The sequence below is a fragment of the Gavia stellata genome, chromosome 3, assembly GCF_030936135.1.
Source record: "Gavia stellata isolate bGavSte3 chromosome 3, bGavSte3.hap2, whole genome shotgun sequence".
In the NCBI taxonomy this organism is placed as follows: Eukaryota; Metazoa; Chordata; class Aves; order Gaviiformes; family Gaviidae; genus Gavia; species Gavia stellata.
Genome location: NC_082596.1, coordinates 54,316,963 through 54,336,711, shown reverse-complemented (window position 1 = coordinate 54,336,711; position 19,749 = coordinate 54,316,963). Strand labels below are relative to the sequence as shown.

General features: G+C 41.1%; 1 protein-coding gene across 1 annotated transcript in view; it reads right to left on the bottom strand.

The window, feature by feature from the left end:
• The window catches only part of EMILIN2 (elastin microfibril interfacer 2), a 38,487-nt gene that overhangs the window by 5,314 nt on the left and 13,424 nt on the right, over positions 1-19,749 (bottom strand). The window contains exons 3-7 of the mRNA XM_059815335.1: positions 18,669-18,844; positions 13,954-15,888; positions 7,781-8,113; positions 7,163-7,201; positions 668-802 (exon numbers count right to left, since the gene is read on the bottom strand). Of these exons, the coding sequence (XP_059671318.1) occupies positions 668-802; positions 7,163-7,201; positions 7,781-8,113; positions 13,954-15,888; positions 18,669-18,844 (2,618 nt within the window). The remainder of the gene's footprint in view (positions 1-667; positions 803-7,162; positions 7,202-7,780; positions 8,114-13,953; positions 15,889-18,668; positions 18,845-19,749) is intronic.

The window sequence follows — 19,749 nt, the reverse complement described above, 5'->3', positions numbered from 1 at the left end:
AGATAACTGTGACAAGGTCAGCCTGGGCAGCTGACCAACTGACAGCAGTCATGAAGGCAAAGGATTGCTGCTTTTGTGTTAGAGCCCACCAGTCCTTCAGGACATAAGCAGGTCTTGTCCCTATTCAGAAACCTCCTAGCCTAAGCAGCTGTCCTGACTCAGAGCTGGGTGAAGAGGCGAGAGGCACCCACATGCTGTGCAAGTCTCCAGTAGGTGAAGGCACGCCTAACACCCTCAAGTGACTTGACACTCTGCTTGAGAAGGAGGCACCCCACAGTTAGTGCTACTGGGGAGGAAGTACGAATCGCCTCCCTCCCTCCTCTCCCCCAGGCGACCCAGCTGGCTGAGCTGCAGTGAAGTGGGTGAGCAAGGAACCTCACTTCTGCTGCCTGGTCTCAGCTGGCCTGAGGTGGGGAGAGGAGCACAACCAGCTGTGCTGGCAGAGCAGAGGAAATGGTGAGCTGGGCCTCAGTATTACTGGAAAACCAGCAGTGGCAAAGTGCATGCCTGCCCACATCCACAGGAAGCTTTTACCCTGCTGTGTCTGGTTTAGATGGGCCTATTTTGTTTGTTCAACGTGCCAGCAAGGCCTGAGATAGCATCAAACCCTGGTAACCCATGCTACTGCCCATCTGGCATCTCTGTGGGTCCATTCTTTGGCTGTTACCTGTATTGGGGTTATAATAGTCCCCGTCATTCACAAGCACTTTGTTAAAGTGAACCACGCCGACATCACTGGAGAAAGGCTTCTGTGTCAGCCCAGCAGAAAACGACACCAGAGAGGCTGCAGCAGCAGCAGGACCTAAAACGGGTAACATGAGTCAGAGTCACATCAGGATGACAACACAGCCTCTCCCTGTGATGGTTTATAACCCAGTGTCTCTGTTCCTGCACATACTCCACTTGGACTAACCCTGTCACTTGAGGGATGCCAGAATTAGCAGAATACGTATTGCTGGCCCAGGTCCCAGGTGTATCACCATGAAGTTTACTGAGCACCATAAAATTCTCCCCTTGGCCACAGCCCTTTTTTTTTTTTCCTTCTAAGGAAAAGGTACGTCTTGTAAATGCTGGCAGTGGAAATCCTGCCACCTCTCAATTCAGCAATGCTTATGCCATGGACCTTCTTCAGGATTGACGCTGCCCTTGGACATGTCCGCTCTCTGTCCCTATCACAATGGCAACAGGTGTGATAAGGTGTATAGCTCGTGCCTGCTTTCCTAGTCATGCTGAGAAGCCACATACAGCTTAGATCTCTTACCTTCTCTGCCTAAGGGTAGTGAAAATAGCTACAGGAAGTAACACTTTGGTATTAGAGCAAAGCAAACCGTCACTGGGGACTTTTCTCCCTCTCCAGCGCTTCTCTTTTGTGGGACTTTTCACTCCACAATTTTTTCTTCTTTTCTCAGCAGATCAAACTACTTAGGTATTTTATAACAGCTATCTGCTTACTAGCTAAACACTGCTGTTAGACTGGTGTTGGATGAAATACAATTTGGACAATTAAGGCAAATTTTTACTTTTAACAGACTGATTTAATGGCAAGTGTTCAGTGATCAACCACTTCTTAGTCCCATTTTAGTTCCCTTCCCTCCAAACATTTCCCCTAAGGCAGGACACACTGCTAGAAGTAGTCAACTCATCATTTTGTTCGGGCAATTAGGTAAACAACAAATACACTTAAAGTTGTCCTCAGTTGCTCTTTCTGTTTTACCCTGTTCAGGTTAGGATCCATGTCTTCTCCATGCTGTTTCACCCCTGCTCCTTCTGCCTTCCTTAAAATAAATGTTTGGTTTTCTCTTCCTCTCAATCTGAGATGCCCACCAGAAAACCAATGTTCAAGTCATATTACATCCCTTAAAAATTGAAGTTAAGAAGTGACAAAATTTCATCTAAAATGTGGAGATACAAATGCTCTGCTACCCCCTTTTTTTTTTTCTGAGTAACTTGGCATGGGGGGGTAGGAGGGGAAGACAAGGGGAAGACATGCCTGCAACTTCAGAAATGGCAAATAACTATCTTGATTTCCCTCAGGGGCTACCAACCAGCTTCCTCATGTATCTTTGGAGATCTCCTTATTCAGTATTTTGTCTCACACTCAGAAAACAGACAGAAGCCCTTTATCATTACTCCTACCTGCCAGTGTGCCTGCAGGTGCTCCTGCGAGCTAAGGTAAGGTTATTTGAAAGGACCAAAATTAATTGCAGGAAGTCTACTTACTTTAGCAGCTTCTGTAAAGCTCCACCACCTTAACACCACACTACTTAGAGAAAGCATTTCTTTGTATTCTCAGCTTACCCTGACATTCACATCAACTGAAAATGCACCTCAACTAACTTCTTGTTGGCTCACTCAGAAAGGTTTCTCTCCCCTGCAGTCATACTGCACAGACGGCAGAAACTATTTGCCGCCTGCCCAGAAATGCTGTCCTCTCCGTTGGCAGTAGCTGCAATTCTGTTTGTGTTGGTGTCATCTGCATAAGGGAGCAACTCCTGCCCTGGCTTGCCTCGCTTCCTTCAAGATTTTCCTGCACTAATTGCTAGAATAGTTATTAGAGGTTGCTGCTGAAATTGCTTCAGATCTGCAGCCTAGTTTAGCACACCATCTGTGTTTGTCCAAAGAAGAAATCTTAAACTCTAAATATCCTGCAGCTCAGTTTAGTGGGCAATATAAGGAGGCGCAGGAAAGATGCAACGTGTCTATGCTCTCTTACCCTCCTCCCTGCTTCCAGCTGGAACTGCGCCTGTTTGAAGCTTTCAGAAGTCCTGCCGAGAGCTCTCAGCAGTGCTTTTGCACAACCTTACAGAGGTGAACCACCTTCTCTTACACTTGCCCACTTGCAAACACTTCATGCAAAGATCAAAGGTCAGCTTCTCTAGGCAAGGTCCAGGCTTGGAAACTGCTTTCACTTAAGCAGTTAGTGTTGTGGAATTATAAAAATCAGGAAGAAAAGTTTTAAAGCATTTAAAAGCTAGGAAGCACATGTACAGCTCTGATGAAGAAACTGCTAGGCAGACAAAAAGTTTCACAAAAGATTCAACCACAGAATAAATAGTTTTAGAGCTTCTGGGGGGGAAAAAACCTCTTTGACTTCAGACATATTCAAGAAGGTTTCACTTGATATATGTATACATAAGCAGGAGCCGGTATGTGTGTTCATGGCAATCTAAGCTAGTATTCTGGGGAGTCAAAAAAACACAGAAGATACATGGGTGGCCTTTGTTAGGTTACATCTACTTCTACATCTGCTAGTTGTATTTCTGGTTCTCCACCTCTCTTTTGACTTCCCAGCACAGTTCATGCCTCCCACAGAGTCCAAAGGCCAGAAGGAGGAAAAAAAGAAGGAAAAAAAAAAAATCAAGCAAAACAAAATGCATAGGCATTTTCTATCATGATGAAAGGAGAAAATAGTAACTGAGTGTGATGGTGCTGCTGACAATTGCTCAGCAACTGGAATGAGGACTTTTCAAGAATCTACACAGAAGAAAGGCTTTAAGTATGTAATCTATTTGTCAGTATGCACTTACTGACTCCTTTGCATATGGCAGGAGTAGGAAGGATATCTCAGATTTCCTCTGCTTGGTCAATACTCTTAAATCTAAATGAGGGCAAAGTGCATAACTTCAGTTAGAGCAAATGGGACAAAAATATTAGCAATTTATCACCCCCCTGCCTTTTTTGTTTTTAAACTCTTAACTCTTCAGTTTGACCCTAACACATCTCATTTTCAGGAACCTCTGCTTATGGGATGGCCACGCAGCGGAGCACAGTGCCACACTACACTGATACCCATGAACCAGTAGTCGGTGAAACTGGGCCCATAAGCTCTGCTCTGCTAAGTCACAGTGTTTCTGATGTGGATGATAACTCACTCAGTGTTTTTTGAAGACACAGCTACTTTTCTCATGAGTCTGTTAGTAACAGCTCTTTCTGCTCTTACAACTTCTACCTTTCACATGGCAGCAAGAAAAGATTTTCCCTAGCACTTACCTACCACTCCTTACACAAATATCCATCTCCTACCCCACCCTTCAGCATGCTTCTGTGAATTGCGGTGTTCTTTCATGCAAACAGCAGCAGAACACAACCACTGGTGCAACTGCGGGTGATCATGTGTTCTTTACCTCAAAGTCAGCAAACACGCTTACCCCTGTGCTAGACCACTGATGTGTACTAAGGAGAATAGTACTCCCTGTCCAATGATCAAAAGAAAGAGCTAAACATGCAGCAGAACCCATCACAAGCACACAGGGTAACTTCTGTATTCAGGAAACTCTTTCTTCAAACCAAGGACCACCTACAACAATATAAATTTTACAATAACATCATGCCTTTAGATCTGAAACATGTCCTACAGGCTTGCTGCCTGGAGTTACATGGAGAAAGTAAAGGTGGTTGAGTATCAGAGAAGTAAAACGAATTAAAAAGCCAAAATTAGCCCTTTGTCTGCACAGATATATACAGCAGCATTCGCACAACAGTAGGGCTCACTAGCTCAGCTGTTTTCTTTATTACACCGTATAAGGAGTTTCTTTTAGAGAGGAGCAACCACCCTCCGTTGGAGCTGCAGGGTTAAGAACACAAGCAACACTGCAAACTGCATGAAGAGGGAGGGTGGGAAAGGCAATTTGTGCTTTCAGTGACTTTTTTCACTATGACCCTCTGTATGCTGATCAAAACGTCCAAATCCTCTTCTTGGCTCTGTCCTTGCCTAGTTGTATGACCTGGGATCTTACAAGCATTTTCTCATCAGTTCCCAGACCGGTTCGTCAGCCAATTCATTACTTCTGCCTCTGCAATTTAACTTGCTCCAGCAAAAAAAAATTCTCATAACTGTAAAATTGCCATGCTTCAATAACATTTGCTGCTGATGTTTCTTTAAATAACAATTGGTTCAACTCTTTCTGTATTAAAAGGGGTTAGGTGGATGCACTTAGGTCCTGCCACTTAACTCACCTTTGTCATAAACACCTTGCCTGTGAAAATAGAGTGAATATGTAATATTGTACCTTATACTCTCTCATTAATACTTGTAAGTCCTTGAAAATCTTTACCTACAACGTTATATTGTGAGATGCATGCAAACAGATAGCTAAAGAATCTGAAAAACTCAAGAAATACTTCGGTATTGAAAGTATGCAAATCATGCCTCAGCATTCAAGAAGAGCACTAAAGTGGGCTAGTTTAATCCCAGAGGACAGAGTTGGAGCCCTCAACTTCTTCCTGAGCAGTGCTTTTATGTAACAGAAGCTATTCAGAAACAGAAATGAAAGGGAGTACTCAGAAGGCAAATTTAATAGTACCAGGTTCTTATTTTAGGACTTATAGTACAAGAAGGTCTGATCTTCTTTCAAATTTGAATTTCAGTACCACAAAATGTACTGGGTGAAGACTGGCAAAAACATCATAAACTGTGGTCCTGTACGAATTAGCTATTAAGGATTCCTTGATGCCTTATTTAAGCACTAAGTTCCTCCTCCAATAAGCTAAAATTCTTCCCTTCCCCAGCTGTTAATTTCCACAACACTGTTAACTGCTGAATTCTGCCCCAGAATGTTCTCTTTCTTTGCTGTTTATAAGCAGACATGGACGATTAAGGACAGTGGATATAAATGCTCTAACTCCACAGAAGTCTAATAGCTATGAGCACCATCCTTACCTCTCTGTTTTCTATGACTGTACCTGCCATTGGGGTTTCCAAGGCATTTTGGTGAAAGTTATAGGACAGATCAGCAGGTATATCTTATATTTAGACAGGTCTTCAGGGGCACAGATCAGGAAAGGGAACTCCTTGGTCAAGCCCACCTCTTTCTGTATCCCAGGGTGATAACGTTTCTTGCAACATGTTCCACCAAGCAGCAAACAGGAGCACTGCCTGCCACACCCTGCCTTTTCAATAGTTTTAACTTCCACCTACTGTTTCACACAGTTTTAGCATAAACTTATTCAAATACTGCTGTCTATAAATGGCAATAGACCGTACAAAGTGGAAGAAAACCCCCAGGAAATCCATTTATCACAGAAATCTAGACCTTTATATTGGCTTTGCTGTCATCAAGATAAACGAAGATTTCTTTACTTCTTATCCTCTTCCAGAAGCCTCATCTATTGCTGCTTGTTCTTACCACAATCCTCAAATGCAAAAAGATTGCTTTAAGGCTATGACAGATTTTTAATTAGAAAGTATAAACATCAGAACTACAGTGTTGAACTCTTTACTCTATTTGTGAGTCCCCAGACCAGTCTTGAGGACGTGTACCTGTGATTTTGTTAGGGCCATCAAACTAAGTCCCAAGGGTAGGATTCTGGATGCCATAAAGCCCTAATGTTCTATTTTCATCTATTTCTCATACTTCCTCAAACAAATTTAGATGAAATAATTCTTTTTGAAGAGGGTGTGGGAATATTCACTTTCATCCAGGATACCATTCCGCAAGGTTTGATAGTATCTTGAGTATGAGCTTGTAGGGCAGGCAGCACCCAATCAATGTATTTATCAAGGCCAACTAGCATGTCCCACACGAGATTTATACCTGTTTATCATACAAATCCATAAATGAATTGTGATATTAACAATTATAAAAAAATTTAAAAACCCCACCAAACCAAAAAAACTGCATTTTGAATCTTTTTAAACTATGGTTGTCAGTGGCAGCACTCCTGCTTTCACTGAAGTTAGGAACACAAGCCTTCGTGACCAACAAAGCCAGAAACCTTCCCACGAGGAGGACCAACTCATGCAACTAGCTCGGATACTAACAGTGCTTCAAGATCTTAGTCTTGGCGCTATTCCTATCTTATTAAAGAAATATTAAAGTTGTCAGAAAGAAATATGTATTTTCTCATTTAAAAGGAAAAAAAAAGGTCAGTACTGACATTTGCTAGGAAATAGAAACCCTCTGTATTTAAAAAAACCAACAACACTGGAGTAAGTAACAATAACACAAAATTAATTATTTTTCAAAAGCTCAAAAAACCCCATATTTTCCAAGGATGCAGATTATGTTTTAATGCTTAGGTATAGCAAAAATCCATCAGATTTTCCTCAATCCTAAACTTAAATACTAAAAATCAACACTCTGTTCTCTCAACCATGACTTTCCAGGGACTGAAATAAACATTAAGTACCGTGTAAAGAATTTCTAGGAAACAACTTCCTTACCTTGCGAGTCTGTGGTAGGAGGAGGTAACTTTGGATATCCTACAAAGTAAAAGTAGCATGTGTGACACAGTACGTAATGGAATAAATTATAACAAAATATCACTGCAGTCTTCTAAAAAGCGTCCTTTGTTACGGAACAGCAACCCACCAAAATAGCTACCAAATAGCATCTCCTATGAAATGCTCAATTATCGTTAACCTGGGGTGGTCATGGCAAAGAAAAGCAAATTCTTACTACAATGTAGTAAGTCCACTGTAAGCACTATGGCAAGAAAAAAATAATTTAAGTTTCCCTAGTGGCAAAGACTGCTGTAGTTACCAAGGATTTTGCATCAGCCCTGTTGACCTCATGCTTTGTGCAGCCTTGGCAAAGGCAACAAAACTGGCACTGAATGTGTTTCCCCTACTTCTGTAGCCAGCTGGAGGCTGCAAAGATCCGTTCACAAATCGTCTCTGCTATAAGCCCGTTCCCAACGGCAATAGCTATAATGGGCATCCACGAAGGGCTGAAAGGTGGCTGGTAAAATATGACAGATCTCAGTGTCACCCCTCCAGCAAGACCTGGCGTGTCCATGGCGCTTAGACAGGAGTGATTCACTATTAGTTTGTTTCTCTCACCTGGTGCTCCAGCATACCCTTCAGCAATGGGCATGGTACTTTGACCAGCCTGACCATCCACACTTCTAAGCCGCCCTCTTCCTGACATTAAAACAGTGCCAGGAGGCCCTGCCTCTCCAGTCTCCAAGATGATCCCAGTTGTTCCAGGCAGAAATGGCACAACTCCTGACCCTGGCAGAGCTGGGCGCAGAGGAGGTCTCAGCTGCGGTGGCTGGAGAGGGGTCCTCTGTCGTGGGGGTTGTATCCTTGGCCTTGATGGCAGCAGGGATATGCCAGGTTGGGGCTGCAGGGGTGGTCTTGGTGGCAACGGCTGCCGTGGTACTTCTGATCGCCCTTTAAAACGATGAAAGAAGAGGAAAGATACAGAATTATTTGCCTAAAATAGTACATAAAATTGCGTATTTTTGTAAAAAAAAAGACTTTAAAATAAAACAGGACTCAACTTGGGGCCACCTTTCCCCTCAGACCCAAGACTGCACAGGTAAAACTCCATTCCACTCTTGTGGTACTACAGACTCCCTTCTTTCCCAGCCTGTGACACAGGGAAAGGAATGAAGACAGCCTGGAGACAGGACAAGCAGTAGTCAAATCACCTGTGAACATTCACCTGCTAGTCCAGCTTTGATTTTCTGCACCAAGCGGGCTGTGTATCACACCTATTCCCACTGGTGCCTTCATCTCCATTGCGTGTTCTCTCTCTGCCTTCACTTCAGTTTTCCTGAACCCTTCCTGCCCATTGCTCCTACTTTCGACTCTGTACTTACACAACACCTAGCACAAGGCTGACCCTTTAGCACTACCACAAAGAAAAGTGTCCACAGCAAAAAACTTGAGTAAATGAACACCGACTCACAGATTTTTTTCCCTACTTTGAAAAGCAACACACTTAAAATTCCAAGTACTCCCATTACTAATATTTTCTGACAATGAAGGCAGAACCCTAGGATATAATCTACCAGAAAAGCCTTTATTGTTTAAAGAGAAGAGATACCATTAAAAGACTTTTCCAGTAGGGCAGCCAACACATATGATATCAGGGTTGAACAGTGCTGACATGGTTACATTTGTGTATCTGATCCAGTTCTAAGCCCTTTATAGGAATTACAGCTTATTCCCAAAAATGAAGTCCTAGATGACATTTAAGGATGCATATCCTCCCAAGAATGAAGTAGAATTACATCTACATTAAGAACAGGAACTTACAAATGTGTAGATTTCAGCAGATGCAATAACAGCTTTTGCACAGAAAAATTCGAATTTCATTCTAAATTAAACATTAGCATTGGTTACTTTGGTTGCACTTTGAGACTAAAGCATGGCTTTAGGTGCAGGGATGGAAGTGAGTTTCTGCGGAAATAGACAAACATCCCCTTGCAAATTTATCCGATGCAATTCATCACACCAGAGATGCCTGACATGGTCCACAGTGGAGACCAGTACTCTGAGGTCTCAGTGGTCAGAACGAAGCACCTCAATTCATCACAGTCCAAAATTAGCCTGGGTAAATTCATCAGTGGCTAGGACTAAACTGAATGACTGTGCCTAGAAGCAGATGTGGTGTGAGGCCTCCCCTGGCTCTGCTGCACAGCTGGGGAACCCCAGGAGAGCCTTATGCTGTGCCTTTGGGCAAGAGCTAACAACCAAGTCATGCAGGTACTGTCTGTGATGCACGGCTCAGGTCCAGACAGTGTCACTGACAACCCATGTGCTGTTTCGTGACTACTCGACACCTGCACTTTACCCTTGTGAATCTCGTTTCTTGTTTTCAGCCTCATAAAAAGTCCACATAAGCCTTCCAGAGTACTGAGAGGCTGTCTGAAGGCATAGTTTTGCACCACCTGCATTCACTTGCTAGATATACCTGCAAGAAAAAAATCTTCCTGAGCTTTTCTGGCTGACTTCAACTGTCAGAAGAATTGAAACTTATATAAGCAACGCACCACAAAGCTGGACTGAAGCTCACTCAGTAATTCTATCTACAAGGCAGAGGATTAAGGAGTGAAATGTTCACTTTACACAGATTAAAATTATCTTCATAAAAACCCCAGGATTAAAAAATCTTATAAAAAAATTAAAAAAAAGGCTTAAAGTATCAAAGTGAATTGTTTAACAGAGTTGTTGACTTAGCAAGACATCTTCTGTCCACAGTGGCATAGATTTACACCTTCAACGAAGATCTTCAGATTAACCTCATTCAAAACACAAATTGACAAAATACTTTACCCTGGGATGCACGTACTTGTAATTTCTCTAGTCAATTAAGCTGAGCTTTATTGAGACAATGACTTGTGCTGATACAGGGAAAGTGAATACATTTCTCTGCTTGCTTTTCTAAACCTTTAAATAACAATCAACAGCTCAAATCCTGTGCGAACTGCTTCCTTGCATGCAACATCAATACTGCAATAGTCAGAATTATCCAACTACATCTCCATAAAGCTGAATTCAAAATCACCTGCCTAATGCTCAACTTAAAGTGCCAGTAATCAGATATGTGTGGTTTGAGAGGGATCTGGTCTGCCATCTTTGCCAACCTTTTTAGCCTCTTCTACTGAGATGCATCATTGCAAGACAAAGTACCAATAAATCACTTGATAAAGATGATGACACTGGAGCCAGCCTATCGCGCTGCTGAATTCCGTAACACATGTTTTCAATTCACAAGGCAATGAGAAAATGAACCCCCAATGAAGGCTGGGGTGAATCTAGCTGGACCCGCTTAAGCTTTGCTGAGCAGTGGACAAAACAGCAATCTTCCCCATCGTCTTCCCATCTATCTGGGAAGACAAAGAGCAGAGCTGAGATCCTTACGCAGCTGAGAACAGTAACACTGTCCTCAGCAGCAGCGTCCAGGGAAGATGACCTGGATGCATGCGGCGGGTGGATCTTCAGGGTGCGTCTGTTTCTAGTATTGTTCTGCCCTGACCATGCTCTCCTCAGCCCCCAAAACACACAGAAACAAAGTGCATAAAGCAAGCTAGCGAGTAAAGGAATCTGTGACTGCACTCACAAGAAGCCTAGAAGTCCTGACTTGAATTTTCTTATAGATACCAAAAGGATTTGACAAGTAAGTTACAAAGTACCATTTTGCACAAGCTCACTGGGAGCCTAGAGGAATTGACTATGTGACTATTTGCACTACAACACTAAGATTTTATGTTGCCCTTTATCAGTGCTGTAATGCAGAGCATACATGTGGTTTCTTAGACTGTAACTTCAGCAGACAACATTTTGCTGTTGCTTTCGAAACCCTGCTACAGAGACAATTACCAGAGGAATTACAGTTCAGGTCAAAAAACCATAACCAAAGCAAACTGCACTCCCAGCACCGTGTCTGGCTGCAAGACCACACTTCTAATTCCTGGAAGACTTCATGAATCTGTATGAATAGGCAGTAAGTGAAAAGAGACCACTAACTTTAACATGGATTTCAGTTTCGTGCCATCTGAAGAGCAAATATACCCGCAGAGAGGCACAGAGTGCAATGAGAACAACTTATCCTACAAGACGTGGAGCTGAGGGCAGTCACCATATAATGTGGATGAAGAGCTGCTAGATTGCATTACCTTGGTGAACACATCGTGCGTGGTCCCCTACATACTTAGAGCAGACCTGCCTGCCTGCTGCCACCACTGCCTTACGTACAGCAGGATGCTGCACCACCTTCACCAACAATTATAACAAATTAAATACATTGGTGGCCTCTGGGTCCGTATCTGACATATAATCATTCACTAACCTGGCTTGTTAGTTTGGACTGAGGCACTTGAAACCCCTTAATAAAAGATTTGGAAGAAAGCACAGCCTTATTCCTAAGATCAGGGTCATTTGACTTTGCTCAGGTTTACAGTGTGCTGGGCTTACACTGCTTGGAAAGATTTTATATTGCATTTCTTGTAACGTATCCTTGCCTTACTGCCCTCAACAACTGTTATTAGTAACAACTTGTTTCTGTTTCGTCCCTTCTGAAGTCAAATTACATCATTTGAATGCTACAATACGCCGGCAAATAGCGCATAAGAAATTCTACACTGATCTATGGCCAGGACTGACAGTCTTCCTTTCAAATAACATTGGTATCGGAGATGATGCTGCACATCACGGATGTAAAAATAGTTAAAGCCATACCCCAATTCACGTAACAGCATTCCCAAACTACTTCCAAAAAAGGCTCTTTTGCCAAAATCTTTCTGCAATTCCAGCCATCAAAACTTACTCAGACTGCTGTGCCAGACAGTATTAATGTAATTGGAAACATTTGGGGACTGAAGTGTGCACTTCATGAATCCTTCAGAGGCCAAAGGCACCCCATAGCAGCGAGTGATGCTCAGAGTGCCTGGACCCCAGATCCAGCAGCAGCGTCCTTCCATAGGCTCTTAACACCCAGTGGTGGATGGAAAGCTCTGCCCTGAAATGGCATTGTATTATGGAAACCCAGGCACGCTGAGGCTTTTTAATGCTTTACAATATTGTAATAGGGGCTGATAAATATAACCCATGAGGCTGCTCGAACACCTGCTTTAAATAGCAGAAGAAAGATTACTGTGTGTATCTTGGAACTTTCTCCAATGTTTGTCCCTAGTGCAAATTTATTTTGGGCAAGATGGATGAGAAATAGGATTACACAGATACATCATACTGCATTTTAATGGGGACTGGGTCTGCTTTTGCAAGATCTAGGGGTGAAGGTCCTAGCCCTCTTGAATTTAAGCCAAGATTTCACCAAAAGAATTATCTGAGAATTACAGACCCTCTCCATCCCCCTTCACTTCTTCTTTTAAAGGAAGAGAAATGTATTTTTTTTTAATTTCACACAAGAGCTTCTCACCTCAGAAGGATTGTTGTGTCAAGTACTGCGATACATTTAAAGAATTAAACACTCAAAAGAAACACATCTATCACAGGCTTTCAAGTCTCTGCCTCAGAGTGAGAAGGACATTCTTCCCTAAAGAAATTATATTCAGACCCTTCATGAAGCACAACCTGTCCATTCAAGCAAGAGCGCTCACGGTCCTGCATCTGATCTCCCCCAACTACCATCAGCTGCAACAGCCCACAGGCTCTTCCCTCAGCACCTCTTCTGATTTAAGGCCAGTCTCAGAAATCAGCCTCTTATTTATCTCATACGTGCACAGAATTAAAACCAGAAGTATCTACCAATTGAAGAGTGCCGTTTCAAAACAGTCTCCAATTCCTATGTTTTTGCGTCATGCTAACAGAAACAGGAACTCAGCTTCCCTCTGTAAACTTTGACTCTCTCAGAAAAACAACCCATTGCTGAAATTTGGAGTAAGAACTGCAGAGGGAACCGAGTGGCATTTGGCAAGGTCTCTAAACATTAATAGCAAGGTTCACCAACATGTTGAGGTTACCATTCACAGCATTTTGAGCCGAAGGGAACGTGCCTCTGTTTCTCAGCCACTCTAATGCAAACTTTAAACCACCTGTGGAGGTAGATTTGAGCTAACATGTTGGACTACTAACAGAAGTGGCTGAGGTGTGAAAACACTGCCAGCTGGGGTGTGCACCTATTGCCACTTGCCAACTACGTTGTGGGAATGCAAAGTTCTGGGAAAGCTATGATGCAGAAGTCTTATATTGCCTCACCAAGAAATGCCAGAGCTTGTTTGCAAAAGTCCTAAATCAAAGAGTTCGTGCTGAATTATAATCATTAACTCATCCTAAGAACAAAACTTACAGATAATCTTTCTTATGTTAAATTTGAATTCCTTTGACTTCAGTTTTCTCCATTTACTTTTCAATTTCCCCTGAGGAATCAAGCATAATCTCACACAACAAAATATAACAAAACAAAAAAAAAATTCAAATCAAATGAACTGGAATAATACCCACAGATAATTAATACTTAAAACTCACTTTAAACTCACTATCCAGAAATACTAGTTTTCCCACTCTCTTTATTCTGGCTCAAAGTAAACACGAAAGCTTATGAGACTTTTTTTTTTTTTTTTGAGAATACTCTTAAAAGCACTCAAAGTCATCTATGGCGTTCTAGAGCAAAGAGCCAAAATTAGAGTCACTGTAAAAACAAAGTAGAAATTGTGTAATATTAAATTTTTCATCCCTTGTTTAGTTCCTTTATAAATGATTCAGAAAAGAAAGCCAGTTGAAAAACAAACAAAAAAACCATTAAAAAAGGCAAAAAAACTCACTCGTGTCAGACTGAGATTTCAGCATGCCTTCAATGTCTGTGGTGATTTTGGAGACCTGACTATAAAACTGGTGTACAGAATTTTTGAGGCCAGAAATATCAGTGGAATGAGATGCTATAGTTCCATTCATTTCACGGACACAGTTCCATAAGCTGCTCACATGCTTATTCAGACCTTCTTTTATCTTCTGCAAGCTACCTGAGACAGAGTCCAGCTTGCCGCAAACTTTTTCAACATGTGAGACTCTGCTCTCAACATCCAAAACACCCTCCTGGATACCTTGTGTCTTTTCTTTGCACTTGCTAAGATCATTCAGGATATGGTCATTCAGTTGTTCTAGTCTCTCTTTCACTTCACCACAGCAATTATCACTAGGGTGAGCAGTTTGATTTGCAAATGTCCTCTGCATTTGATCGATTTTTCGGAAAACACCCCGTTGTGTTTTTCTACAGGTAGAATTGACACCCAGAAGCTGCTCCTGGCAGCTACTCAAGCCATCTTGAAGATTTTTGATATCTTTATCCATGACATTTAAACTATACTGGAATACACGTACATCTCTCTGCATTTTCTGGATGTCACGTTGGTTACCCTTACTTAAGTTGAGTTTCTCATTAAGAGAGCTATTTAGAGACTGCAGGAGAACAGAGTTATTCTCTGTTTTCAAAAGCAAGTGATTGTATTTGTTGTTACAATTTTCTAGCTCTTTCTGAAGGTCCTCCGTACCTTGTGGTGCAGACTGACATTTCTGCCCACAGAGGTGTTCAAGCGACAGTAGTTTATTCTTCAGGAAATTCACCTCTGCTGTAAATTGCTCATTTGCAAATCCTGCATCACTGGGCAAGATGGGCCCAGGATTAATATACATTCCATCCGGGTCTGTAGTATTAGCAATCTCTAAAATAGTGCCACCTAGCCTATCTTCTAGTGCCCGCAGCTTTTGGTCAAACAAATCTCTCAATTCATCTACCTCAGCAGCTATAGCACTGCGGAGAGTTTCCTCAACGTAAAAGCAATGTTCTTCAGCATTTCGTTCCGTAACATTCATCCTTGCATCTAGCTCCTCCAACCTCTCACCAAACATGTCTTCCAGATCTGGAGTTGACAATCGACTGATTTCATTATCTATTCTGACATTCAAGATCCTATGTGCTTCCACAACTCTGTCAATCTTCTTATCTAAATCTTTTATCTGTTGGTCAAAGTAATTGCTCTCACCCTCCTTGCAACAACTGGACTTGTTTGATGGAATCTGAGTTCGGAGAGTATTTATTTCTTTCCTCAAGTCATTCTCTTTTCCTCTTATAACATCAATTATTCCTAAGCAGTTATTTTCATTGTCATCACACTGCTGCTGGATATCCTGTAGTTTGTATTCACAGGAGTTCTTCAGATCTGCCATTTTCTTTTCAAATCCTTCCAGTATTTCCTGTCTGAGGGCCTCAAATTTTGAGTCTATATACTCCTGATATATATTGTCACTGGGCATTGTTATTGTAGGTCCTTGTGCTGCCTCCTGCAGTTGTTTTAATTGTCCTTCATAGCCTTTTACTTTTCCATTCAGTTCCTCCAGCTTGTCATTCCTCATTTTCAAGGCTTCTTTGACCTCAGCTAGCTCAGACTTTATATCTTCCATTTCAAAATCAATAAAAGGGTCTTTTTGATCTTTATTGCTGAGGAGTCCAGGCAGATGAATAGTGTCTGTTTCCCCACCAACTGCACTATCAGGCTCTGGGCGGTCATAAAGGTTGTTCAGCCAAGTGACCAACATCCTACTAGCATCTTCTTGGACAGTCAACTTTAGGTTTTCATTCACACCTGCCACGGAGGACTGAAGTTCAAGCACTGATCGTGTAAGTCTAAACAATTCATCCTCAAGAAATTGCATTTTCTTCTCATACGGTGGAGGTTCTGGCACTTCTGTTGGTTCTGCATCTGTTTCATGGAAATAACAGACAAAGTCTGGATGTAAATATTCCCAGTGGTATCTGTTTTAATAAGCTGAGGCTAATTTCACTTTTCTTTAAAGCTAAATAATGATTTAAATTGCATAATGCTTGTTCCCTTTTCTATTCTTGTTTTCAGTTTATAATTAAAATGTTATCAAAACACTCCAAACTAAAAGTTTTATCACATTGACCAATTCCTGCCAAGATACAATGGCAATAAATAAATAAATTAGCAAGCAGAACCCCCCTTCTTGTTCAGCAATGAATCCAAGATATAGCATATATAACAGACCATTATAGATCCATACACATCACAACACAATCACTTTAGAGCCACTGCATCTCCCGCAACAGTAATCTGGGAGGTGCTGCTCCTGAATTTCCATTGAAAACTTAAGTGGCAATAATTTATGTGCCTGAAGTGGGTTTGTGCTCCAGTATTTTGCTGAACTGGGGTTCTGCAAGATATTCCAGTTATCACACTTGCTTCAAAAATTCCTGATTATTTGACACATATTTAAGTATGCAATAAAAATGTGTAAAAAACCATAAGCTTTACACATCCAAAACTGTTAGATTAAAATAACATTAGCACTATCCTCATTGAATGAAAAAAAAGTAAAAGCAGACTTTTAGATGCAATCTACTCTTTACCTAGCACAAATGAATTAATGAATCTGAAAGTATCCTTTCAATCAATTTGTCATTGGCAGCACCTCATTTGCAGAGACATGCACAATTCTGGATGTTCAGTTTCAAGCAAAGTATGTAACAATTGCAGAGAATGCAGAAGAAAGAAAGAAACATTATCAGAGGTCAAGAAAGTACAGACTGCAGGAAAAGTCAAAGTAATTTGTTTTCTAGGCTAGAGGAGAGGAGAATGAAGAGTGATATTCTGAAAGATATCTGCAAACTGGTAGGGAATAAACTGTTTTCTGTATCTGCTACTGATGGGACAGGACAAGAAGAATGGGCTTCAACTGGAGCAAGTGAACGAGAGGCCTGGTAGCTGTACAGAAAGTGAAATGTCAGAAGACATTGTCCACACGAGCAGAAGAATTTCCACCACCGGCTGCTGGACAGACATAGCTGATCCTACTTTATGGGATGGATAAACATACCCTTTAAGATCCCTCTAGTCCTATCTTCCGGGATTCTCAGCAACAAGGCTCTAGTAAGTCAAGATCCTGAGTGTGATCCCAAATAATCATCTAATAATAAAACCTGCAGCTAGACCACCAACTGTTTTAGTTTAACAAACATTTAATACCATTTTAATGTGTAGAGCCACGTGACCATATTTATTTGCATACTCCCATATATATTTGCCATTATGCACAGAGGGGTACACTCTATAAATACATCATGTATAATCCTAATGGGGATTTTGCATGATACCTTTTATGCAGTGCATAATCCAAAGACCTTTGCACAGTGAAGGCATATTATTGGAGACATAAAAAAGTAAATTAAGTTAAGCAGAAATTAAGAAGAAAATATACTTCTTTAAATACAACAGAAAATAAACACACAAATTGTTAGCATTAGAATAACTTTTTCGGATGACAAGTGGTGTTAACAGTTAAATCTTTAGACAAACGAATTTTAGCACTGGTTCCAAGCTATACATGCTAGTTATACAGTGGAGAGCAACACTGAGATAGGGTCTGAAGAACATGCAGTTGGAATTTTTCTTAGTTTTAAGCTGGATTTTCAGCTTAAAGACATTACAAAGAAGGTAGGAAGTCACAAATGTACTCTTCAAGACTGACAGAGTAGCCGATTCCTTTAATAATAAAAAGTATGCACACACAGAGTGTAGCTATTACATACACACTGGTCTATTTTTGCATTGCACTACAGTTCTTTCAGGGTCACAGAAGAAAGAAAATCTCTAGACATAAGCAGTGTACAAGTTACTTAAAGATATCATCGTGTTTTATTATCATCTTCTGGAAATAATATTTTAGGTGGGCTAACAAAGTATTTAAAAAGCTTATTTTTAAAGCAGGTATGTAATCTATATGACTGGGTTGAAAGCATGTATTCAATCCCAATCCATTCCACTGCACAAAAAACACAAGTGGAAATCTGACAAAGTGCTGTGTGTGAGACTAATCTCCAATGTCGTTGGGAAAAAGTCCTTCAGAAGAAAATATCATTTTTTGTTAATGCAGAAAAGGCATAATACTGCAGTAACAGCATTCCTTCTTACCCTTTCAGAAGACAGTATCTTATACAAACAAATATAATTAATTCTTTAAGGTATTTTTTCAGAAATCGAGGATTATCATTCCTTTACCCTTTAGTATTACGGCAGTTAATCTAACATGAATCTGTAAAATCTGCACAAGCCCTTGAACAAAGCACTGTGAAACTGCTAGGGACCATTATATATCATTAAAATTAGTACGTGTTCTTTTTTGTTTTAATAATAGTTCCTCTCAAATATATCTTTTTTTGCTGAACATTGAAGAAACCATAAAAAACCCCAACCTTAACACAAAGATTTTCCTGAACCGTGAGTAGCCAGCTGGCATTTATGGCCAGTGTTCTACAGCCACCCCTCCGTTACTCTTCAGGAAATTCTCTGTATCAAGACTGTTATTGCCTGGCTATTATTTTCCCACCACGCAGTGTCTTCCATATGGCTTTTGTACCTGCCAGTAGTTGAGTTTAATAGAAACCGTAACGGTTCTTATACTTAAAAGACAAAACAAGAAACCAGACGTGATCATGCATACCAAAATTCAAACAAAAAGTTACCCAAGCCTTTCTTCACAACAGCTTTCGCTGGTGTTGTGGGACGACGAGCAGTGTTTGGCTTTTCTGCTGGGCCTTCTCTGCAGTCTTCCCCTTTGTACCCAGGACAACATCTCCATTCCAGCTCTGTTACTGTCTTATATGCAACTGTGTACCGAGGTCTGAAACTCGTTCGGTATCTGCCAAAGCAGAAAGCATTTTAAATGATCTGTAAACTAATCTGCTATTTAGATTAAAGCTAAAATGAAAACAGTGTTTTTTTTAAATTAAAATCAATTACTTTCATCTATGATTCATCTTCTCCTTCAAACATTAAATGAACAAATGTTTCTGTCTAGGTCTTAAAGTTACCTGCACTCAATGCAGTCATGTCAGGTAGAGCAAATATAGCCACAGAACAGGGGCTTTCATGAATGAGCAGAGGGATAACATGTTGTGGGAAGTGAAGGTTCAAGTCATCAGACACTGCTGAGAGTAACAGTGACCACCAGTGTATTACTCTATAAATTCGAAACCTTTCTCCTCTAACTAACTGCTTTTCATTGCAAACCCACCCACAGAGCTGCTCTGGCAGCAACTCTTCTGGACATCAAAAAATGTTTCTGCCTGCTTTGTCCCACTTGTGTTTCCACAGTCTCTACTTAAACCATTCCTCAGAATCCATATGTACAGAGCAGTCAAAGCTAGGAGGGATATTCCAGGGGAGGACAAAACGCTGAAAGCATGAGTCAGATAAGAACATGAAAGGAGGAGTCAGATGAAAGGCTACAACCTACGAAGGAATCAACTCTTTCCTACTTCACTAGTTAAGTTGAAGAGGATCTTGCAGACAAACCTATGCACACGTTATGTACATACAACCTTAAGTTTCTCCAATTAATCACTCAAAAGTTAATAAATGGCAAACTGGTTCTGGTTGTGCAACTTTCTTTAACCATAGACTTCTTCCATAATTTTCCTTCTGCACAAGTACCGCATGTTCAACTGCAGTCAGACACTACGGTATCCCACCAGACCATAAGCAGAGGCTGTCCTCTTCTATAAAACCTAAATCAATTTAAGGTACAGCACGTTTCTGGTTGAG